Consider the following 25,477-nt stretch of genomic DNA (forward strand, 5'->3'; position numbering starts at 1 on the left):
TCTGCAGGGGAGAGGACCGAAGTGGTGATGGTAGAGCGGCAGCCAGAGTGGTCCTTGAAGCCGTCGGTGCTGCAGAGCGGCCAGAACTCAGAGCAACTGTTAGAAGCCAGGGGAGTGCCCATGGTGACGGGATGCCTGCTGCATGTGGGGAGAGAGACAGTCTGTGCGCTGGTGCGCGCTCGCATGTCTCCCGCATGTGTGATGGCTGTAGGGGGAAGAGAGGGCAGGCTGAGCTGGGCCTGCTTGTAGTGCTTCTGCGCATGCATGGAGGCACTGAAGATCGTGCCTGTACTCGAGCTGACCTGATTTGAAGAGCTGGGCCGGTTCTGGTGGGAATCTGTGGTGGTGGTTTGTGCTGGGAGAGTCAAGGAGTGCTAAGAAGAGTCTCTTGTGGATTTTGGAGCCGGATGCAGTGCAGATCTGGACTAGGACGTGGCTGAAGAAGTGGTGGCCATGGAAATGGCGTTGGGAGCTGGTTTGAGATGGCTCCCGGGCTCCTGGCTTGAGCAGAGCCATGCAGCAGAAGTTGCAAGGGAGATTGGAAGTTGAGCAGCTGTGTTGCAAAGGAAGACATCTGTTTAAGGGTAAGGGATAATGTTTTATTTGTCTGCACTGTTAGGTCTTGGAAGAAAGTTTGTGTAAGAGTTTTTGGGTTTTTTTTAACATAGAGCATGCCCAGAACTTTGACAGAGCTGTATTCAGGGTTCTGTCAGAGTCCAGGCAGGATTCTATACTGCTAAGTTAGTCAGTTTGGAGGGCTGTCATGACTGAGTAAGACGTGTGTATGATAGCATCTAACCGTCAAGAGATAAAAGAAGTATTTTTGTGAGAATTCACTAATTAATGAATGTGTGGGAAGAGAATGTTTGAATTAGTTAATTTTTTTGAAGCGCCGCATGGTTTTAAGCTTCAGGGAAGTATGTTTGAATGTTATGAGGCAAAATAGAAAAAAAAAGATCGCAGGGCTGCACTGTTCCCTTCCCGCTCGCAGCTGACCGGCTCTGCCCCGGAACAGGAAATTGTTAGAGGAAGGCGGGACCGGTAGCCGCGAACAGGAGGAACAGTGCAGCTCCGCGATCTTTATTTCTGTTTTTGCCGCCACTGCTGTAACAGCAGCAGCAGCAGCAGCAGTGGTGGCCGCGGCAGGAAGGTAGTGTGTGGGAAGGGGGAGAACAGCGGAAGAATGGCGGGCATCCGGGCAGAGCCTCTGGGCCCCAAACGGTCAGTCCGCCCCTGTGTTATACTGAGCGAAAGTTAATATCAGTGTGGGTGTTGATTATTTATGAATACTGAACTCAGTTCTGTGGCAAGTTATTGACTTTTGACAACTTCTTGATGCAAAAGTAGAGCAAAATACTGAGTGAGATCACTTTGTTGTGCTGAGTGTAGGAAATTCAATTGGGTGGGCTAGAATGGACTTTTGAATTAGCCATTTGTTTGCTTAGTTACCATAGGGACTTAATAAGAATTGCTTATGATAGTTCTAGCTTAGCTTAGGGTATTGCCTTGTTGTTTTGTTAGTCAGGCAGGTTCCTGAGCAGAGAAACCTGGGAAAGAAAACGTAAGAGCTCCAACTAAAGAAAGAAGAAGAAATGGAGAATAACAAGAAAGACCCAAGAGAAGAAAGGGAGGTGACAGATGGACATTTAAATGTAGAGACTAAAAACCTCAAACAGGAATAATACTCACCTGGAAGACTGAGTTTGAGAAGTAATTAGTTCTGTAAGACAAAAAGATGACACAAAGAATCATTTCTAGCCAAGAAAGCCAGAGCACCATCAAAGAAACAACCCCTCCACACCCTACCCAAACTAATATAGTGGCAATACAGAAATCAAAATGCCAAAGACCCTAAAAATTCTTGTTTTTTTGTTTTTTAACTAGGCAAACAAATGGGCCACACAAAACAAGAGTAATATAAACATCACCCAGCTCTGGACAATTGAAAAGCCAAAATAAGAGCGGCCAGAGAGGCCAAGTGAACCACTGAATCCAGGAACACAAAAGACATAGACCTTCACCAGACAGAGCTGCCGCTGAGGAATAGAAGAGAGAAGCAGCTACAGATCCAAAGTAGCAGCACTATAACTGGGCTGAAGTAAAAGTCAGTGCAGATTCTGTATAAAAGCCCTGAGCGCCTCCAAATATTACAGAGCGTGACAGAGTTGCCATGGGTAATCTGCACTTTGGCAGCTGCATAGCTCTGTCTCTCATCCCGAGATGTGTCCTGAAATGCGAGGCTGTGTGGCCCACCGAAAAAGTTAGTCCAACAAGCTGGTCTACAGCATTTTAGCATAAGAAATGGAAAATCGTTAGCATGTGACTCCATTTTATTTAGAATTTATTAAATGAAATATGTTAGCTTTGGGAAATGTACATAGCAGATGTCTTTGTATTGTGTTCACTAGAAAAGGAAATGCATTTCCCTTTTTCTTTCTTCAATGTTGCAGTCTTTTTTTTTTTTTTGTTACATTTGTACCCTGCACTTTCCCACTCATGGCAAGCTCAATGTGGTGGGCAATGGAGGGTTAAGTGACTTGCCCAGAGTCACAAGGAGCTGCCTGAGCTGGGAATTGAACTCAGTTCCTCAGTTCCCTAGGACCAAAGTCCACCACCCCTAACCACTAGGCCACTTGGAGTTCCAATGTTTGTATTTTTATTTTCTAATTGTGATTCTCTTGTTTTGTATTTGGTGAGGGTCTGTTGGTGTGAAAGTACTGGCAGATGGGGTGATTGAAGGGGAGGCCCTCCTTTATTTTCTGACCTCAGTCACAGCATGTCTAACACCAGCTCTGACCCTTGGCTGGAGCTGGAGAGGATCCCCAAGCATCGCCAGCTGAGGACTTTCTCCAAAGGCATCCAGAACTCCCTTCTACCAAGCTCTGCATCCTTGAGCCGACTACTAAGCATGCCTGGGGTGCCACGTTGCTGCTGCCTGCCAAACATGGTAAAAGGGAGTTCTGGCCACCTTTGGAGAAAATCTTAGCTGACAGACATTGGGGATCCTTATTAGCTAAAGGAGTTATATTTGGAGTTGGACGTTGTTGGGGGAGTGGGAGGGGGATGGAGAAGGCAGAGAAAAAATTTGGTGCTCACCCGATGTCTGGCTGCGCCCACTGAGTAGACTACTACAATCTCTATCTTCCTTCATGCTCTAGTTCAAAAATCCTGGCCTTGAGCAACATTACGCTCACAGGGCCATCATCCATTTGCATCTCATGAATATTTATTCTGTCAGCCATACCTGTTTCCCTCAATGCAGTACATTTTCCTGTAATTATGAGAATAGCAGCATTCAGCACCATTTTTGTTATTATGAGGGGTTTTATTCACCCACAGATCTTGTAAGAATAAATGCTAATAAAGATTATTTCTTATTTCTTTAGATCAGAAGATAGCAGACAGGCCCTGAATATTGTTTAACTCCTTACCACAGCTCTCTACTCTACTGAAAAGATTAGAAGGTAAAACATAATCCAGTTGATAATCAAAATGATTTAAGTGGACTAGAGAGGTGCATAGGGCCACATACATAGTAGACCTAAATTTGATTCATTTAGCTATGCAGGTACCAGCCTGAAGTTGCCAATCCTCCCTCCTTCCTTCTCATCCTGGAAAAACAGGAATCCCCTTCTGATCCCCCTTCCTCCCTCCCAAGCCCTGGAATATCCAGACACCCCTTGATCCCCATCCCTCCTTTCCACTCCTGGAACATCCAGAATCCCGCCTCCCCCCACTCCTAGGATCCCCATGGACCTACCTGCCCAATCCCCTATATGGTTCTGCCCATTACAGCTGGCTCTCAAGAATGGCTGCCTCAGGCTGAATATTGACCAGAATATAATTTATCCAGTAGAAATCAGAGATGGGTGAAAAAATTAGCAATACAGCATTCCAGTCCTGAACTTCATAAGAAAATAAGAATAGCCATACTGGGTCAGACCAATTGTCCATCTAGACCAGTATTCTGCTTCCAACATTGTTTTAAAAGTATTCTGTGTAATGTCATTGAAAGTCCCCTGGTTCTTTGTATTTTTTTGAAGATGTGAAAAATAGATTGTTTTACCCGTTCTACACACTCAGGATTTGTAGACCTCAATCATATCCCCCCTCCTCAGCTGTCGCTTTTCAAGCTGAAGAGCACTACCCTCCTTTCCTCATATGAGAGGAGTTCCACCCCCTTTATCATTTGGTCACTCTTCATTGAACCTTTTCTAATTCCGCTATATCTTTTTTGAGATACGGTGACCAGAATTGAACGCGATACTCAAGGTGTACTCTGTATCGCACCATGGAGCGATATAGAGACATTATAATATTCTTGGTCTTATTTTGCATTTCTTTTCCTAATAATTCCTAGCATCCTGTTGGTTTTCTGGCCAACACCATACACTGGGCAGAAGAGTTCAGCGTATTGTCTACAATGCCTCCTAGATCTTTTTCATGAGTGCTGACCCTAAGATGGACCCTAGAATCAGTAACTATGAGTCAGATTATTCTTCCCTATGTGCATCACTTTGCATTTGTCCACATTAAATTTCATCTGCTATTTGGATGCCCAGTCTTCCAATTTCCTAAGGTCTTCCTGCAATTTTTCACAATCTGCATATGTTTTGACAACTTGAATAGTTTTGTATCATCTGCAAATTTAATCACCTCATTCATCGTTCCTCTTTACAGGTCATTTATAAATATGTTAAGTAGCACCGGTCCCAGTATAGATCCCTGCGGCATCCACTATTCACCCTCTTCCATTAAGAAAAATGGTCATTTAATCCTACCCTCTGTTTTCTGTCCAATAACCAATTCCTAATCCACAGAAGACATTGCCTCCTATCCTATGACTTTTTTTAATTTCTCAGCAGTCCTCTCATGAGGAACTTTGTCAAAATCTTTCTGAAAATCTAAATACACTACATCAACCAGCTCACCTTTACCCAGATGTTTACTCATGCCTTCAAAGAAATTAGCAAATTGGTGAGGCAGACTTCACTTGGCTGAATCCATGTTGACTCTTTCCCATTAACCATTTTTGTCTATGTGTTCCTTAATTTTATTCTTTATAATAGATTGTATGTGAGCATAGTTTATCAGGTTGCAATATAAGTGAAAGGGAAATGCATTTCTATTTCTTCAAATATCTTATTGACTGATGACATGTTGACACCTCAGGGCTTGATTTTATAACAGGACAACTATGTGAGAAGTAGGGCAGGTGTTAGACATGTTGAGTCCCAGCAGTGGCGTAGCCAAGGGTGGGCCCGGATGGGCCCAGGCCCACCATGAGCTCAGACCCACCCAGTAGCACCCTACCTATGATGTGGCTGGCAGGGATCCCCAAGCCTCACCAGCCGAAAATTCCTAACAACTGTCCCTCCTGCATACCTTGTAAATAGCAGATCTTCACCTGTAGCGAACAGCAAACTGATACATACTGCTTTCACCAGCCCCACAGCCTTCCTCTGAGTATTCCTGCCTATGCAGAAACAGGAATTTTGCATCAGAGGGAAGGCTGTGGGGCCAACATGAGAGTCTGTATTAGGTGCTGCTCGTTGGTGAAAATCTACTATTAAAAGGTATGTGGGAGAGTGGGAATGCTTTAAAGACCATATGGCATGCAGGCAAGACAGGGAGAGACCAAATCACTTGTGGACGGGGTGGGGTTCTTCTGTCCACCCAACTTGGGCCCAGGCCCACCCAAACTTGGGTGTCTGGCTACACCCTGAGTCCCAGGACAGAAATTTGCGAAGGGAGCCCCAAATCCTGCCAGCACAATGTGCTGTCTTCAGGTATGGCCAAACCTGAGGCCCCTTCTGGCACTGAGGCCAGATCTAGTACCCAGTTTCACCCCACCTAAAGCTAGCCCTAATGAGAAGTCCAAAAGATGCCTATTTTATCAAGGCAGTATAGATTCCAAGATCTAGTCCCAATAGCACACACAAGCCAACGCACAACTTACACTGTTTGGATGAAGGTGTAAATATGTGTATGTACTCTATGCATGAACACTCCATCCCCACCTCTGTTGTTCCCAAACTATGCCCCTGGGAATGCATAAGTACTATTGCATAAAAGTAGGCACGCACTTTCTATTTGCTTACTTGTTATACATGTGTATAGTTGCACAATTTTATAAAAGTCCTTCTGCATTTAAAGCAGATTTTACAAAATGGACCTCCCCCCCCCCCCCCCCCCCCCCCCACCCCATGCAAGTGTTTCTCAGATCCGTTCTGAAGCACCCCTAGTCTATCTGGTTTTCTGACTATCCACAATGATGATACATAAGATAGATTTGCATACACTGCCTTCATCATCTGCAAATATCTCTCATATCTCTGTGATATTCCTCGAGGCTGTGATGCTTTCTGATACCATGGAATAAGCTCAACTACTTATTGCTTTGTGAGTGCACCATCAGCTCTGTGCCTTGGACAGTATGTGCATTAAACATTTAAATATATTATATTAGCAAGATACAGCAGTGTTTCTGAAACATATTCTGAAGACATACCTAACCATTCAAGTTTTCAGGATGATCACAATGAATATACATGTAAGCTAGATTTGCAGTTTTTGAAGAGTCATGTCATGCATATTCATTGTAGCCATTCTGAAAACTCAACTTGGACAGGACAGGGTTAGATATGCATCCAAGGGTACTGAAAGAAATCAAACATGCAATTGCTGATCTGCTATTAGTAAACTGTAATCTGTCATTAAATCATCTGTAGTACCTAAACATTGGAAGGTGAGAATCAATATGGATTCAGCCAAGGGAAGTCTTGCCTCACCAATTTGCTTAATTTCTTTGAAGGTGTGAATAAATATGTGGATAAAGGTGAGCTGGTTGATGTACTGTATCTAGATTTTCAGAAAACTTTTGGCAAAGCTCCTCATGAGGGGCTCCTAAGAAAATTATAAGAAAAGTCATAGGATAGGAGGCAATGTCCTTCTGTGGATTAGGAATTTGGTTATTGGACAGAAAACAGAGGGTAGGATTAAATGGCCATTTCTCTTAATGAAAGAGGGTGAATAGTGGATGCTGCAAGGATCTGTACTGGAACCAGTGCTATTTAACATATTTATGAATGATCTGGAAATTGGAACGACAAATGAGGTGATTAAATTTGCAGATGAGACAAAACTATTCAAGGTTGTTAAAACACATGCGGTCTGTGAAAAATTGCAGGAAGACCATAGGAAATTGGAAGACTGGGCATCCAAATGGCAGATGAAGTTTAATGTAGACTAATATGTGATGCACATTGGGAAGAATAATCCAATTCATAGTGACCTGATGTTAGGGTCCATCTTGGGGGTCAGCACCCAAGAAAATATCTAGGTGTCTCATAGACAATACACTGAAATCTTCTGCCCAGTGTGTGATGGCAGCCAAAAAAGCGAACAGGATGCTAGGAGTTATTAGGAAAGGGATGCAAAATAAGACCAAGAATATTATAATGCCTCTGTATTGCTCCATGGTGCGATCTCACCTTGAGTATTGCTTTCAGTTCAGGTTGCAGTTTCTCAAAAAAGAACCTACAACCTATACTCCAGGAGGATGAATTACTGAAAGAGATATTCCCATCCCCACCAGTACTGGCCTTCCGACAGCCACCCAACTTAAAACACAAGCGAATCAGAACTAAACTCCCAAAACAGACTGAAAAGGAACAGAAGGGCACACTTCCCTGTAATTTATCCAGCTGCAAGCTATGCCAAAACATTTCACAGGACCCCACAGTCATTCACAAAGGAAAGATATTCAACATAAAGGAATCTTTCACTTGCTCATCTTACATTGTGGTATTGTAGCTGGGTCGCCCTTCCAGGACCCAGCCAGGCTTGACCCTGCTTAGCTGCCTTCTTCTTCACACGGCTGCTGCCTCCCTCCATAGCAATCTGGCTGCTTTGAGCCTCAGCTCCAGGCCCTGAGAACTTCCAGGACTCCTTCCTCCCTCCATTCCTTTCACAGAGGCACATTCAAAGCACAACGTTTATAAGTAAAGGCTTTTATTTTTCTTGCTTCAGGTCAACATAAACGCCCAGACACACCTTAACTCCAGGTGTTTAGGGCTTGCTACCCAAAGCACAAGTCAGGTTCAAACAGTCCATATAACTTCACTTCACTTGACCTAAGATTACTTCTCTTAGGGAACAGTACATTATCAGAAAGAAAACACAGTAGCTTGGTAGGTTGCAGCCCAGACCTTTTCAGTAGGAAACAGTTTACCACAGTCTTTCTTGCACCTCCTTACAGCACGTTACACAGCTTTGTTCCCACCTGGTTCAGGCTGGGGTTTCAATTGTGCCCAGCCCTTTTTCTCTCCCAGGGCTGCACCTGTTCCCTCCTTTAGTAGAGATCTTCCCCAGCACCTCAGCCTCTCTCCTCCGGTCTTCCACCAGTCTCTCCAAGGCACAGCTAGCCACCCTCTTAAAGCAGCTTTTCGGGTTTGAGCCAGAGCTCCAATCTCCATCTGTTCCTCCTCTAGCCCTTCAGTAATCTCCATTTTATCCTACTCTTCAACTTCCCCCTGCCCCCAATCTCTCCAGCTATCCCTCATCACCTTCCTCAGAGACCATTCCCAATCTTCTATCCAGGGCCGTGCCTAGGGTCTCTGGCGCCCCCCTGCAGACTATCAGTTGGCACCCCCCCCCCCCCCCCCCCGGTGAAAATGATCGCTCACCACTTGCCACACTGACAGGAATTGTCAGCAATATTCTTAGAAACAAATTGCTATACATTGCAAAATAAGATAGCAGATGTAAATTCTCAAAGTGGACATATTCCAACACTAAAATGAAAATAAAATGATTTTTTTCTACCTTTGTTGTCTGGTGACTTCTTTTCCGATCATGCTGGCCCCAGTATCTGAGTCTGCTGCTATCTGTCCTCTTAACTCCATTTCCAGGGCTAATTTATTTCTTTACTTTCCTCCTTTCTTCTTCATTTCTTGCTCTATATCCATTTCCAGCAATTTCTCCTCTCTCCCTGGGTCCTGCCCTCCCATCCATGTCCATTCTGTCCCTCTCTGCCCTTCCCTCCTCCATCCATAGCTAGCAATCCTCCTCTCTCCCCTCCCCTCCATTTCCAGCAATTTGTCCTCTCCCTGGGCCCCCATGTCCATCCTTGTCCCTCTATGCCCTTCCCTCCTCCATCCATAGCCAGCAATCCTCCTCTCTCCCCTCCCCTCCATTTCCAGCAATTTCTTCTCTCTCCCTGGGCCCCCATGTCCATCCTTGTCCCTCTCTGCCCTTCCCTGCTGCATCCATAGCTAGCAATCCTCCTCTCTCCCCTCCACTTCCAGCAATTTGTCCTCTCCCTGGGCCCTGCTGCTGCCCTCCCATCCATGCCTGCCATAGCGGTCGGTGGCCCAACTGTTTGGGGAGGCTAAAGGGGGCGGGGTTAGGGGTGGGCCAGGGGCGGAGCTTACCTCCATAAGTGTTGTCAAACACACAGAAAAAAAATAAGTAAAAATAAAAGTCACAGTTAATACCTTTTATTAAATTTAGATATTAGATATGTATCATATGTCAAAGAATAAAGTGGTTGCTCAAAGCATATACTAAACACAATCGCTCAACTGCAAAACACTATGCACAACTTTGTGCAAAAACACACTCAGAACCTTACTGTACCATAAATATTACACTGGGCAGAAACCTAATACACCAATATACCACCCATACGGAAAATGCAGACCGTCAACAATATGAAACAAGGGATCATAATATCATGATACGTGTAGAGCCAAAAAACACCCTTTTAGGGTGGCTAGTGTTCACAATGAGCTCCTTTTATTAACGACCATATGTAGATCCTTCAAGAGGTAGTGTGTCATGATTTACGCTGTACACCCTTTCTGGTGTTTTTGGTGCCAACTTAGTAAGGCCAACACACAATCTCTCCACTGCAAAACACTATATACAAACTTGTGCAAAAACACACTCATAGCCTTACCAAACCATAACAGCACTAATTCCAAGGACAGGACGAGCTACAACCTTTATGTGTGGAAAGGCAGCACTATAATACACCGGGCTCTAAAACACCAGTACACAACCTAGTGAAACCAAAATAAAACAAAAGGGCTGCAAATACTTCACGCTAGCAGAATACTGCATCTTGATCACACATGAAAAACACATGGCTTAACAGATATGAAGGCAAAATACAAGAAGTCAGACTCAGCATGCAGCAATACTAGAAACATTGAAACTTACATGCAAAATATCACAGATGTACATTTCCAAAAGCTGACATATTCCAATTAATAAATTTTGAATAAAAATGTTTTCTACCTTTGCTGTCAGAGCATTTAGTTTTTCTATTAGCTTTGGTCCCAGTGTCCTTCTTTCCATTGATATTTTTTTCTCTCATCATGTCCACCATCTTTCTGTGTCCTTATGCGTCCTGTCTACCACCCTATCCTTTCTCCAGTTTCAACATCTGCCCTCAAAGTGTTCCAATCCAGCCTTTAAATTCAGCAATTTCCCCTCCATCCATATAAAGCATTTCTCCTCACTCCCCTCCATCCATGTGCATCTACAACCTTTGTCTTCTCTTCCCTCCATCCATGTCCAGCATTTCTCCTCTCTCCCTTCCACTCCATCCGTGTGCATCTCCTTCCTTTATCTTTCCTTCCCCCCATCCTTGTCCAACATTTCTCCTCTCTTCCCTGCCCTCCACTCCATCCATGTCCAGCATTTCTCCTCTCTTCCCTCCCCTCCATCCATGTGCATCTCCTTCCTGACGTCCCTCCCCTCCATCCATCCATGTCCAACAACTCTCCATTCTCCCCTTCCCTCTCCTCCATCCATCCACAATATCCTGCAAATTTCCTCTCTCCTCCCCTGTCCCCATTCAATCACATCCATGTCCCGAATTCTCCTCTCTCCCTTGCCCTCACCCTCCATCCATCCATCCATGTCCAGGAACTCTCCGTTCTCCCCTGCCCTCTCCTCCATCCATCTCCAGAAAATTTCCTCTCTCCCCTGTCCCCATTCATCCATCCATAGTAACATAGTAGATGACGGCAGAAAAAGACCTGCATGTCCATCTAGTCCTGCCCAAGATATGAGTTTATATTGAATTTGTACCTTTCTTTTTCAGGGCACAGACCATATAAGTCTGCCCAGCAGTATTTCCCGCCTCCCAACCACCAGTCCCGTCTCCCATCACCGGCTCTGGTACAGACCGTATAAGTCTGCCCTCCCCTATCCTAGCCTCCCAACCACCAACCCCTCTTCCCCCCACCTGCTCCGCAACCCAATTTCAGCTAAGCTTCTGAGGATACATTCCTGCTGCACAGGATTCCTTTATGCATATCCCACGCATGTTTGAATTCCGTTACCGTTTTCATGTCCACCACCTCCCACGGGAGGGTATTCCAAGCGTCCACCACCCTCTCCGTGAAAAAATACTTCCTGACATCTTTTTTTTTTTTTTTAATTATTTTATTTATAAGTTTTAACAAATTATTACAAGAACACTTGGTTCCTGACATCTTTTTGAGTCTGCCCCCCTTCAATCTCATTCATGTCCTCTTGTTCTACCGCCTTCCCATCTCAGGATCCCATCTTCCCATCTCCCATCATCCATGTCCAGAATTCTCCTCTCTCCCTTGCCCTCCCCTCCATCCATGTCCAGGAACTCTCCGTTCTCCCCTGCCTCTCCTCCATCTATCTCCAGATAATTTCCTCTCTCCCCCTGTCCCCTCGATCTATGCCCAGCAATTCTCCTCTCTTCCCTGCCCTCCCTCCATCCATCATGTCAGCAATTCTCCTCCCCTGCTCTGCCCTCTCCCCTCCTGTCCAGCGATTTCTTCTCTCTCCCTGCCCTGCATCCATACATGGGCCACAATTCTCCTCTCCCCTGGCCCTCCCCCCTACATGTGGCAGGCTGCAGCGTTTTTGCGAGGCAGCTCTGGCTCTCCCTCCTTCCTTCCTTGGTTTCCCGCTCTGGCTCCCCGATCGGCAGCCCCCCCCCCCCCCGCGTGTTTTAACCTTTACTCTCCGACGTGGGGAGCGATGTCAATCAATGAAGAACGTAGAACAGACTCGCTTCCAACTTCTCTCTTCACACAGTGTCCCACCCTCGCGGGAACAGGAAGTGCATCATCGCTGATGCTGAAGGCGGGACACTGTGAAGAGAGAAGCTGGAAGCGAGTCTGTTCTACGTTCTTCATTGATTGACATCGCTCCCACGTCGGAGAGTAAAGGTTAAAACACGCGGGGGGGGGGGGGGCTGCCGATCGGGAAGCCAGAGCGGGAACCAAGTAAGGAAGGAGGGAGAGCCCGAGCTGCCTCACAAAAGCGCTACGCTTGTGAGGGCAGCAGGGAAGTCTGAAGAAGTCCACGATTGGGCTGGGGGCGCCGGGGCGAGGGTAAGCACCGCGGCGGCGCCCTCCAGAGGTGGGCGCCCCCCTGCGGCGCTTACCTGGCTTACCGCATCGGCACGGCCCTGCTTCTATCTCCTCCTCTAACTCTTGCACAGCCGGGTGGGGAAGAGAAGGATTTTGGGACTGGTAGTTCCTCCCCTTCTTCCTTAACCCAGCCAACCTCTCTGCCTCCGGTAGCCCATCTTTCTGAATGTGGGTGTTGTGCACATGAAATCTGCCCCGTTGGGATTCCCCGGCTCCCTGCACCCCCTTTCTTCATGCCTTCCCGGATCCCCTTTCACCTGCACTCTCACTGTATATATTATTCAGTGTAAAAAATGTAACGAAGGATGCTATATTGGAGAAACAGGCCAGATGCTTAAGACAAGATTCAATTTACATAGACATCACATGAACAATACTGGTGCCAGTAGGGCTCCCACCCCTGTTGGTCAGCACTTTACAGGACCAGGACACTGTACCAGTGATTTCACAGTGAGAATCCTGAAAGGTAACTTTAAAACAATACAGGAACGTAAGTCCTTTGAAGTCAGAATGATTGAATATTTTGACACCCAACAGACAGGACAACAAGGATCTGGTTTTTCTAGCCCATTATAAACCATAAAGTTGTATTTCTCTGTTTATCACCCTCCCCTCAACAACCCACACCCATCCTGTTAGACTATCAATTGAATGCTTTGATGTCCCCATACATACCTCCCACCCACCCTGTTAGACTGTCAATGAAAGGCTTGGATGCTTCACTTATATATACTGCAGTGGCGTACCAAGGGGGGGGGGCGGTGGTGGCGGTCCGCCCCGGGTGCACGCCGCTGGGGGGGTGCCGCGGCACGCGCCTGTCAGCTGAGTTCTCTAACTTCGCTAACTTCGCTGCAGATCCCTCTGCCCCGGAACAGGTTACTTCCTGTTCCGGCCGGGGCAGAGGGAGCTGCAGCGTTAGCGAACTCAGCTGACAGGCGCACGCCGTGGCACCCCCCCCCCCCAGCGGTGTGCACCCGGGGGGTGTCATTTCACCGGGGGGGGGGGGGGGGCGCATTGGCGATTCGCCCCGGGTGTCATGCTGGCTAGGATCGCCACTGATATACTGTCAGCTAGCACATTTGCTTATTTCTGATCTGACAAAGAAGGGCAACCTTTGAAAGCTAATCAAGAAATGTATTAAGTTATGTCTAATAAAAAAGGTATCGTCTTATTTTATTTTCCATGTTTTATTTTGTTTGATTTCTATTGATTATCAAAAAAGAACGGAATTAGAAAAGGTTCAAAGAAGAGCGATCAAAATGTTAAAAGGGATGGAACTCCTCTCATATGAGGAAAGGTTAAAGATGTTAGGGGTCTTCAGCTTGGAAAAAAGGGGAAGGGAGATATGATTGAGGTCTACAAAATCATGAGAGGTGCAGAACAAGTAGAAGTGAATCGATATTTTTCTATTTCAAAAAGTAGAAAGACTAGAGAACACACAATGAAGCTACATGGAAATACTTTTAAAACAAATATGAGGAAATATTTTTTCACTCAAAGATTAGTTAAGATCTGGAACTCATTGCCAGAGAATGTGGTAACAGCATTTAGCATAGCTGGGTTTTAAAAAGTTCCTGGAAGTAAGGTCATAGTAACATAGTAGATGACGGCAGAAAAAGACCTGCATGGTCCATCCAGTCTGCCCAACAAGATAACTCATATTTGCTGCTTTTTGTGTATACCCTACTTTGATTTGTACCTGTGCTCTTCAGGGCACAGACTGTACAAGTCTGCCCAGCACTATTCCCCACCTTCCAACCACCAGTCCCGCCACCCACCACCGGCTCTGGCACAGACCGTACAAGTCTGTCCAGCACTATCCCTGCCTCCCAACCACCAGCCCCGCCTCCCGATCTTGACTAAGCTCCTGAGGATCCATAGACTGCTATTGAGATAGACATGAGAGAAGCCACTGCTTGTCCTGGGATTGGTAGCACTGAATGTTGCTTCTGTTTGGGTTTCTGGCAGGTACTTATGATCTGGATTGGCCACTGTTGGAAACAGGATACAAGGCTAGATGGATCACCCAGTATGGCTATTCCTATATTCTTATGAGCTACAGTATAGTAGTACAGTATCATAGCAAAATCATACTTTTAAGAAAATAACTCTAGACATGGAATGATTTGCTTAAAGCTACAGTACATATGACCTTCTTACTAAAAATGTCCTCAATGTACGGTAAAGTTACAGATCTTAAAATTGTGCCTATATGAACAAATTGGAGGTAGAAAATTTTCTGTCCTCACAGATACCAGTCCACTCAAGTTTTCAGGATAGCCCTAATGAATATGCATGAGATGGATCTGTATGCACAGTTGTGTGCAAATCTATCTCATACAGATTTATTAGGACTATTCTGAAAACCTAGGCAGATTGGTGTTTATGTGGACTAGAGGTTGCATACTTCTGAAACAAATGTTTATTTTTTTTCTTACAGGCCTCCTTACAAGTAATGATAGGATAGAAAAGGAAAAGCAACATATAATGAAAACTCTGATGAAATTGTTAAAGGAGATAAAGGTATGATGTTTTAAGAACCTTCAGGACCTCTTTATTCATACTGAATGTCCAGAATCTTCGTCTGAAGAAAGTCTCCTTATCTGTACCTGTTGCATATTTTAAAGAAAGGGCTATTCTTTTCTATAGTCATCAAGTGACATGAATCACAGTATGGTGGCAATTTTGTAAACCAAATCAATAAACCACCTATACTGTGTAAAAAAAAAGAGGAAAATTCCACCTGCTCAATGTCAGTGTAGAAATGACCTCAGTGATAAGTACAGAAAAAACAAGGAGACTTAGACCCTGAAAAACACCCTTGCTTTTTATAAGATATATGGGGCTCAAAAAACCCCATATTACAAGTGCTCATAAATCAGTTCAATAGAATAATAGCAAAGCGCTAAATTGAAGCTTAGAAACATGCAAAACCATGCTAAAAAAAATACTTAGCTTAGGGAACACATGTGGAGAAATCCTATAGCTATAAAGCTGAAGGCATTATGGGCCGGATTCTATATAAGGCGACTAAAGTCTAGGCACATCCATTTTGCACGTCTAGTGGTTTTCTGTAAGCCATGTCTACATTCAGACACGGTTTAAAGAATAGCGCATATGCCGGGTGGATGCCATATACGCCAGTGAAAAGCTGGTAAAATGCTTATGCGTAAATCTAGGTGTACTCCCCTGAATTCTACAACTACATTGATGGCCATGACATGCCTACACACCTCTCATTGTTGCGCCCCCTTTTTGGCCATGCGAGCTTGAATTTACGTGCACCTCTTAATAGAATACACCTAAAAAGATGTGTATGTAAATTCCAATTATTGCCAATTAGCCATTATCAGCCAATTAATTGAGTGCGTAACCCCCCTTCGTGCAAAGCTTCACTGGCTCCCAATCAAGGAGCGAATCAACTTCAAGATCCACACATTAATCCACAAGATTATCCACGGTGAATCGCCGGACTATATGCTCAATCTGATTGACCTTCCCACCAGAAACATGTCTGAAACCTCGCGAAATTACCTCAACCTGCATTACCCCAATTGCAAAGGAATCGAGTACAAAACCTATTATGGATCTAACTTCTCCTTCCTAGGCAGCCAACTCTGGAATGCCCTTCCCAGGTCTATCCGATCAATCAGTAACTACCTACTCTTCCGGAAAGCACTAAAAATCCATTTATTCAAGCAAGCCTAACCTAATGACCTAGATTAATCTTATGTACTCATCTACCTATCACATACCCATATGATAACGACTTTGACCCAGACTATATGTCCCACTTTGCTTCCCCCCATTGCCTATCTCTACCTACTCATCTCTTCAAAATGGGCAATGTGATAATAATGGGTGACTTCAATTATCCAAATATAGACTGGGTAAATGTAACATCGGGACACGCTAGAGAGGTACAATTCCTTGATGAAATCAAGGACAGCTTTATGGAGCAGCTGGTGCAGGAGCCGACGAGAGAAGGAAAAATTCTAGACTTGGTCCTTAGTGGAGCGCATGATCTGGTGAGGGACATTATGGTACTGGGGCCACTTGATAACAGTGATCATAATATGATCAGTTTTGATATCAACCTTGAAGTAACTATACACAGGAAGTCAAATACATTAGCGTTTAACTTTAAAAAAGGAGACTATGATAAAATGAGAAGAACGGTGGAAAAAAAACTTAGGGGGACAACTGAGAGGGTAAAAACTGTACAACAGGCATGGACGCTGTTCAAAAATACCATCCTGGAGGCCCAGGCCAAACACATTCCACTAATTAGAAAAGAAAGACGGAACTCCAAAAGACAGCAGGCCTGGTTGAAAAGTGAGGTGAAGGAAGCTATTAGGGCTAAAAGAAATACCTTCAGAAAATGGAAGAAGGAACCATCTGAAAATAACAAGAAGCAGCATAAGGAGTGTCAAAGCAAATGCAAGGCACAGATAAAGAAGGCCAAGAAGGATTACGAAGAAAAGATAGCATTAGAGGCAAAAAAGCATAGTAAAACTTTTTTTCAGTATATTAAAAGCAGGAAGCCGGCAAAAGAATCGGTTGGGCTGCTGGATGACCGAGGGGTAAAAGGGGCGATCAAGGAAGATAAAGATGTAGCGGAGAGATTGAATTAATTCTTTGCTTTGGTCTTCACCGAAGAAGATTTGGGTGGGATACCGGTGTCGGAAATGATATTTCAAGCGGACGAGTTGGAGAAACTTACTGACTTCATGGTAAACCTGGAGGACGTAATGGGGCAGTTCAGCAAACTGAAGAGTAGCAAATCTCCTGGACCGGATGGTATTCATCCTAGAGTACTGATAGAACTGAAAAATGAGCTTGCGGAGCTACTGCTAGTGATATGCAATTTATCCTGAAAATCGAGCATGGTACCGGAAGATTGGAGGTTAGCCAATGTAACACCAATTTTTTTAAAAGGCTCCAGGGGAGATCCGGGAAATTATAGACTGGTGAGTCTGATGTCGGTGCCGGGGAAAATGGTAGAGGCTATTATTAAAAACAAAATTACAGAGCACATCTGAGGACATGGATTACTGAGACCGAGTCAGCACGGCTTTTGTGTGGGGAAATCTTGCCTGACCAATTTACTTCAATTCTTTGAAGGAGTAAACAAACATGTGGACAAAGGGGAGCCGGTTGATATTGTGTATCTGGATTTTCAAAAGGTGTTTGACAAGGTACCTTATGAAAGGCTACAGAGGAAATTGGAGGGTCATGGATAGGAGGAAACGTCCTATTGTGGATTAAAAACTGGTTGAAGGATAGGAAACAGAGAGTGGGGTTAAATGGGCAGTATTCACAATGGAGAAGGGCAGTTAGTAAGGTTCCTCAGGGGTCTGTGCTAGGACCGCTGCTTTTTAATATATTTATAAATGATTTAGAGATGGGAGTAACTAGCGAGGTAATTAAATTTGCTGATGACACAAAGTTATTCAAAGCGGTTAACTCGCGACAGGATTGTGAAAAATTACAGAAGGACCTTACGAGACTGGGCGGCTAAATGGCAGATGACGTTTAATGTGAGCAAGTGCAAGGTGATGCATGTGGGAAAAAAGAACCCGAATTATAGCTACATCATGCAAGGTTCCACGTTAGGAGTTACGGACCAAGAAAGGGATCTGGGTGTCGTCGTCGATAATACACTGAAACCTTCTGCTCAGTGTGCTGCTGCGGCTCGGAAAGCGAATAGAATGTTGGGTATTATTAGGAAAGGTATGGCAAACAGGTGTGAGGATGTTATAATGCCGTTATATCGCTCCATGGTGCGACCGCACCTTGAGTATTATGTTCAATTCTGGCCACCGCATCTCAAGAAAGATATAGTGGAATTGGAAAAGGTGCAGCGAAGGGCGACTAAAATGATAACGGAGATGGGACGACTTCCCTATGAAGAAAGACTAAGGAGGCTAGGGCTTTTCAGCTTGGAGAAGAGACGGCTGAGGGGAGACATGATAGAGGTATATAAAATAATGAGTGGAATGGAACAGGTGGATGTGAAGCGTCTGTTCACGTTTTCCAAAAATACTAGGACTAGGGGGCATGCGATGAAACTACAGTGTAGTAAATTTAAAACAAATTGGAGAAAACTTTTCTTCACCCAACGCGTAATTAAACTCTGGAATTCGTTGCCGGAGAACGTGGTGAAGGCGGTTAGCTTGGCAGAGTTTAAAAAGGGGTTAGACGGTTTCCTAAAGGACAAGCCCATAAACCGCTACTAAATGGACTTGGGAAAAATCCACAATTCCGGGAATAACATGTATAGAATGTTTGTACATTTGGGAAGCTTGCTAGGTGCCCTTGGCCTGGATTGGCTGTTGTTGTGGACAGGGTGCTGGGGTCGATGGACCCTTGGTCTTTTCCTAGTGTGGCATTACTTATGTACTTTTATTCTGGTACTAGCCGTTAAGCCCATTAAAAACGGTCGAGATTTGTGTTTTGCAAAATGTAATAATTCTCACCTCCATCCATCCATGTCCAGCAACCCTGCTCTCTCCCCTGCCCTCCCCCTCATGTCCAGCAGCCCTCCTGTATCCCCTGGCCTCCCCCCCCCCCTTCCACCAACCATCTTCTCTCCCCTGCCCTCCCCCCATATCCAGCAAACCTCCTCTTCCCTTGGCCTCCCCCCCCCCCCCGTCCACCAACCCTGTTCTCTCCCATGCCCTCCCCCCATATCCAGCAACCCTGCTCTCTCCCCTGCCCTCCCCCCATGTCCAGCAACCCTCCTCTTTCCCTTGGCCTCCCCCCACCCTGCTCTCTCCCCTGCCCTTCCTCCATGTCCAGCAACCCTCCTCTCTGCCCTGCTCTCTCCCCATGTCCAGCAACCCTCCTGTCTCCCCCCTGCCCTCCCGCCATATCCAGCTACCCTCCTCGCCACTGCTCCTGCCCCCCTCCGTGCCGGGCCCCCTGCACTGACATGAGAGTGTCTCTCACTGCAATGTGAAAGCGCTGCAGGTAGCAGCAGATCGCTCTGCTGCTGCCTGCAGCGCTTCCACACGGAGGTGAGAGGTGCTGTCATGTCAGTGCAGGGGGCCCAATACGGAGGGGGGCGGGAGTGGCGTTGGGGATGGGGGGGTGGCGGTTGGTGCGCCAGCGATGTTGTTTTGTTTCCAGGCTCCAGCGGCAGCAGCGTTCGTTTCCCTCTCTGTTCCGCCCTCTGACGTCATCACGTCTTGACGCGAGGGCGGGACAGAGAGGGAAGTCTCTACTGCGCATTTGCGGGTGAGTTGGTCACTTGTCATTTATATATTTGATACTTAACTTTTACTCTAACAATATTTTATATTCCTATTACCATGTAAGCCGCATTGAGCCTGCTTTGAGTGGGAAAGCGCGGGATACAAATGTAATAATAATAATAACACCAATAAGCTCGTTAATTGAGTAGCGCACGTAAATTGGCAGCACGCACAATTTAATGTGCACTATTTGGAGCACCAAATATAGAATCCGGGGGTATATGCTGAAGAGCAAGAGGCAGTTTAGCAGTTCAGCCACTCCCACTCATCACCAAGGTCTTTTCTCCATTGACATTTCCTCTTTTTTTTTTTTTTTTACAGTTTAGGTGGTTTATCGATTTGCATTATTTTTTCCTCTGTTTCCCAGTATAGGTAATTTTGTAAAGCCATTTTCTGTGTATGTATCCACATATTTATTTTATTAATTTAAAAAAATGTATAGTTTGCCTAATCACCAAGATTCAAAGTGGAAATGGCCTCTTATAAGATACCAACTTGTGTAAAAGTACTGTATTTGCTTTGATATCATGGCACATACTTTGCCAGTAGGTGAGTACAGAGGTGAAGTTTGGATGGAGTGCGGGCAGAGTTTATAGGTACACAGGTAAATTATAATACAATGCAACTTACATGTGTACTTGTTTAATCTAGACATGGACTGCACCTGTAAGGTAAATGTGATTTTTCCTGCTTATGCTAGTATTTTATAAAGACACATCGAGGGGCATTTTTGAAAGGACATCCTGCTCAGAACGTCCAAAAAAATGGTCATCTCACAGCCATTGTAAAAACTGAAACTGTCACATTCTGAGCAATAAAAATCCAAAGACAGGGACGTCTGTCTGGCAGCATTTTTACAGAAATAAGTACATACGTATTGCCATACTGTGATAGAAGGTTCATCAAGCCCAGCATCCTGTTTCCAGAAGTGGCCAATCCAGGTTATAAGTACCTGGATTGGCAAGATCCCAAAACAGTACAATACATTTTATGCTGCTTCAGTGGATTTTCCCCAAGTCCATTTTAATAATGGCTTATGGACTTTTCTTTTAGGAAGCTATCCAAAACATTTTTAAACCCAGCTAAGCTAACTGCTTTTACTACATCCTCTGGCAACGAATTCTATAGTTTAATTACATGTTAAGTGAAAAAATATTTTCTCCGTTATGTAGCTTCATGCGTTCCACTCCACTCATTATTTTATAGACCTCTATCATATCTCCCCTCAGCTGTCTTTTCTCCAAGCTGAAGAGCCCTAGCAACTTCAATCTTTCCTCATAGGGAAGTCGTCCCTTCCCCTTTATCATTTTCGTCGCCCTTCTCTGTACCTTTTCTAATTCCACTATATCTTTTTTGAGATGCGGTGACCAGAATTGCACACAATATTCGAGGTGCGGTCGCACCACTGAGCGATACAAAGGCATTATAATATCCTCATTTTTGTTTTCCATTCCTTTCCTAACATTCTATTTGCTTTCTTAGCTGCTGCTGCAGACTGAGCACAGGGTTTCAACATATCATCAACGATGACGCCTAGATCCCTTTCCTGGTTGGTGACTCCTAATGTGGAGCCTTGCATTGCGTAGCTATAATTCGGGTTCCTCTTTCCCACGTGCATCACTTTACACTTGCTCACATTAAACGTCATCTGCCATTTGGATGCCCAGTCTCCCAGTCACGTAAGGTCCTCTTGTAATTTTTCACAATCCTCCCGCAATTTAACAACTTTGAATAAGTTTGTGTTGTCAGTAAATTTAATTATCTCACTAGCTACTCCCATCTCTAGATCATTTATAAATATGTTAAAAAGCAGAGGTCCCATCACAGACACCTGGGGAACCCCACTATCTACCCTTCTCCATTGAGAATACTGACCATTTAACCCTACTCTCTATTTTCTATCTTTTAACCAGTTTTTAATCCACGATAGAAGACTACGTCCTATCCCATGACTCTCCAATATCCTCTGGAGTCTTTCATGTGGTACTTTGTCGAATGCCTTTTGAAAATCCAGATACACAATATCGACTGGCTCACCTTTATCTACATGTAATAGATTGGTTAGGCAAAATTTCCCTTCACCAAATCCATGTTGGCTTTTTCTCATTAATCCATGCTTTTGAACATGCTCTATAATTTTGCTCTTTATAATAGTGTCTACCATTTTGCCCAACACTGACGTAAGGCTCACCAGTCTATAATTTTCCAGATCACCTCTGGAACCTTTTTTTTTAAATCTGCATTGCATTGGACACCCTCCAGTCTTCTGGTACCATGCTTGATTTTAAATATAAATTACATATTACTATCAATAGTTCTGCAAGTTCATTTTTCAATTCTATCAGTACTCTGGGATGAATACCATTCGGTCCAGATGATTTGCTACTCTTCAATTTGTCAAATTGTGCCATTACATCCTCCAGCTTTATAGAGATTTCATTCTGTTTCTCTGACTCGTTAGCTTTGAATATCATTTCTGGGACTGTTTTCTCTCCCAAATCTTCCTTGGTGAAGACCAAAGCAAAGAATTCATTTAATCTCTCTGCTATGGCTTTTGTCATCCCTGAATGCCCCTTTTACCCAGTGGTGTGCTGGTAAATGTTTAACAACAGGCTCTCTCCCTGGTCCCCCTCTGCGCCCCCTGTCCCCCTCTGCGCCCCCCCCCCCAAATTGCAGAGCTGGCTATGGCCGGGGAGAGAGCCTGGGGGGGGGGGGGGTGGCAATGCATTCCTCCAGGAAAAAAAATTAAATGATCCCAGGTTCCAATCTAATTCATGTTTAATGTGCGATAAAATGCCATAAATAAATGTAAACTTTTAATGTTGAGCACCTGATTCTCAAAGTGAACATATTCCAAACACTATAATGAAAATAAAATGATTTTTTTCTACTTTTGTAGTCTGGTGACTGTTTTTCTGATCATGCTGGACCAGTATCCGATTCTGCTGCTATCTGTCCTCTTAACTCCGTTTCCAGGGCTTCCTTTCCATTTATTTCTTTCCTTTCCTCCTTTCTTCTTCATTTCTGGTCCTCAGCTTCTGTCTATTTTCTTCATCCATGTGCAGTTTTTCTCCTCTCTTCCTTTTCCCTCATCTCATCTCCGTCCTCACTCTTCTCTCCCCTCCATCCATGTCCAGCATTTCTTCTCTCTCCCCTCCTCTCCCCTGCCCTGCGTGCACCCATGTCCAGCAGTGACCCTCCTCTCCCTGCCCTGCGTGCACCCATGTCCAGCAGTGACCCTCCTCTCCCCCTGCCCTGCATACACCCATGTCCAGCAGTGACCCTCCTTTCCTCTGTCCTCCAGGCTCCATCCACCCATGTCCAGCAGTGACCCTCCTCTCCCCTGCCCTGCATGCACCCATGTCCAGCAGTGACCCTCCTTTCCCCTGCCCTATATGCACCCATGTCCAGCAGTGACCCTCCTTTCCCCTGTCCTCCAGGCTCCATCTACCCATGTCCAGCAGTGACCCTCCTCTCCCCTGCCCTGCATGCACCCATGTCCAGCAGTGACCCTCCTTTCCCCTGTCCTCCAGGCTCCATCCACCCATATCCAGCAGTGACCCTCCTCTCCCCTGCCCTGCATGCACCCATGTCCAGCAGTGACCCTCCTCTCCCCTGCCCTATATGCACCCATGTCCAGCAGTGACCCTCCTTTCCCCTGTCCTCCAGGCTCCATCCACCCATGTCCAGCAGTGACCCTCCTCTCCCCTGCCCTGCATGCACCCATGTCCAGCAGTGACCCTCATCTCCCCTGCATGCACCCATACCCAGCGACCCCCTCCATCCACCCATGCCCAGCAGTGACTCCCTTTTCCCCCCTGCCACCCCCTCCCAAGTTGTTTGGCGAATTCTCCTCCCTCCTCCCTCCCAATCCGGTCCCTCACCGACCGCTTGTTCTTTGAATTCTTCGGGGCAGGCAGTCTTGCCTGCCCGCTTCCAGCGCTGACTTAGTCCCCCGCTGCCGATTCGCGCTTCAAAATGGCCGCCGAGACTTCAGTAGAAGTCTCGCGAGGCCGCCTCTGGAAGTCTCGGCGGCCATTTTTAAAGCACGAACTGGCAGCGGTGGACAGTCAGCGCTGGAAGAATTCAAAGAACAAGCGGTCGGTGAGGCGGATCCGGAGGGAGGGAGGAGAGCCAGAGCCGGCTCGCTATTTTCAACAACCGTCTCGCAAGCCGGAAGAAAATTTAACAGGTGCGAGCCGGCTCCAGCACACCACTGCTTTTACTGCTCGGTCATCTAGCAATCCAACCGATTCTTTTGCCAGCTTCTTGCTTTTAATATACTTTAAAAAAATTTTTACTATCAGGCTTATTTTCGAAAGAGAAGGGCGCCCATCTTTCGACACAAATCGGCATAATCGAAAGCCGATTTTGGGCGTCCTCAACTGCTTTCCGTTGCGGGGACAACCAAGTTCACGGGGGCGTGTTGGAAGCATAGCGAAGGCGAGACTAGGGCGTGCTTAACACATGGGCGTCCTCGGCCGATAATGGAAAAAAGAAGGGCGTCTCTGACGAACACTTGGCCGAGTTTACTTGGTCCTTTTTTTTTTTCGACCAAGTCACAAAAATGTGCTCTAAATGACCAGATGACCACCGGGGGGAATTGGGGATGACCTCCCCTTACTCCCCCAGTGGTCACTAACCCCCTCCCACCCTAAAAAAAAGATTTAAATATTTTTTCCAGCCTCTATGCCAGCCTCAAATATCATACCCAGCTCCATTAAAGCAGTATGCAGGTCCCTGGAGCAGTTTTAGTGTGCACTTCAGGCAGGTGGACCCAGGCCCATCCCCCCCCCCTACCTGTTATACTTGTGGTGGTAAATGTGAGCCCTCCAAAACCCACCAGAAACCCACTGTACCCACATCTAGGTGCCCCCCTTCATCCCTAAGGACTATGGTAGTGGTGTACAGTTGTGGGGAGTGAATTTTGTGGGGCTCAGCACACAAGGTAAGGGAGCTATGCATCTGGGAGCTTTTTCTGAAGTCCATTGCAGTGCCCCCTAGGGTGCCTGGTTGGTGTCCTGGCATGTGCTGGGGACCAGTGCACTACGAATGCTGGCTCCTCTCACGACCAAATGGCTTGGAGTTTGTCGTTTCTGAGATGGGCGTCCTCGGTTTCCATTATCGCCAAAAATCGGGGATGACCATCTCTAGGGACGACCATCTCTAAGGGCGACCTAAATGTTGAGATTTGGGCGTTCCCGACCGTATTATCGAAACAAAAGATGGCCGCCCATCTTGTTTCGATAATATGGGTTTCCCCACCCCTTCGTGGGAACGTCCTCCAAGGACGTCTTCAGGAAAACTTGGGCGCCCTGTTTGATTATGCCCCTCCATGTGTTTTTGCCTCCAACGCAATCTTTTTTTCAAAGTCCCTAGCACTTTGCATTTGACTTGCCATTCCTTATGCTGATTCTTATTATTTTCAGTCGGATTCTTCTTCCATTTTCTTTCCATTTGCAGAGCAGAGGGACAGCCAACTGGTCAGTGCAGGAACATGGATATACCTACTGTACACCACCTCATCTTCAGGCTTGCAGGTGTTATAAATATTTAGGTACAGTAGGTATATGCCTGTTTCTGGAGGTCAATTTAAAGAAATAAAAAAAGAGAGAGCTGAAGTAGGAATTGAAAATGAGCCCCTTAGATATATTTATTAAATTGTACGTAAGTTGGTGCCTACCTGCCCTTTTAACTCATTTGCTCTATTATTAGCCTCTACATTCCTCTATAAAGCAGAGGTCCTCAAACTCAGTCCTGGAAGGCTATAGTCCAATTGGGCTTTCAGGATTTCCA

The 25,477-nt window shown here is 45.5% G+C and overlaps 1 protein-coding gene across 2 annotated transcripts in view; it reads left to right on the forward strand.

The window, feature by feature from the left end:
• Nucleotides 1-25,477, forward strand: part of LOC115463743 (TNFAIP3-interacting protein 3-like) — a 152,224-nt gene that overhangs the window by 114,458 nt on the left and 12,289 nt on the right. For both annotated transcript variants that reach the window (XM_030194486.1, XM_030194487.1), the window contains exons 10-11: nucleotides 3,387-3,464; nucleotides 14,866-14,948. In XM_030194486.1, the coding sequence (XP_030050346.1) occupies nucleotides 3,387-3,423 (37 nt within the window). In that variant the 3' untranslated portion in view covers nucleotides 3,424-3,464; nucleotides 14,866-14,948. The remainder of the gene's footprint in view (nucleotides 1-3,386; nucleotides 3,465-14,865; nucleotides 14,949-25,477) is intronic.

The sequence above is a fragment of the Microcaecilia unicolor genome, chromosome 2, assembly GCF_901765095.1.
Source record: "Microcaecilia unicolor chromosome 2, aMicUni1.1, whole genome shotgun sequence".
NCBI lineage: Eukaryota > Metazoa > Chordata > Amphibia > Gymnophiona > Siphonopidae > Microcaecilia > Microcaecilia unicolor.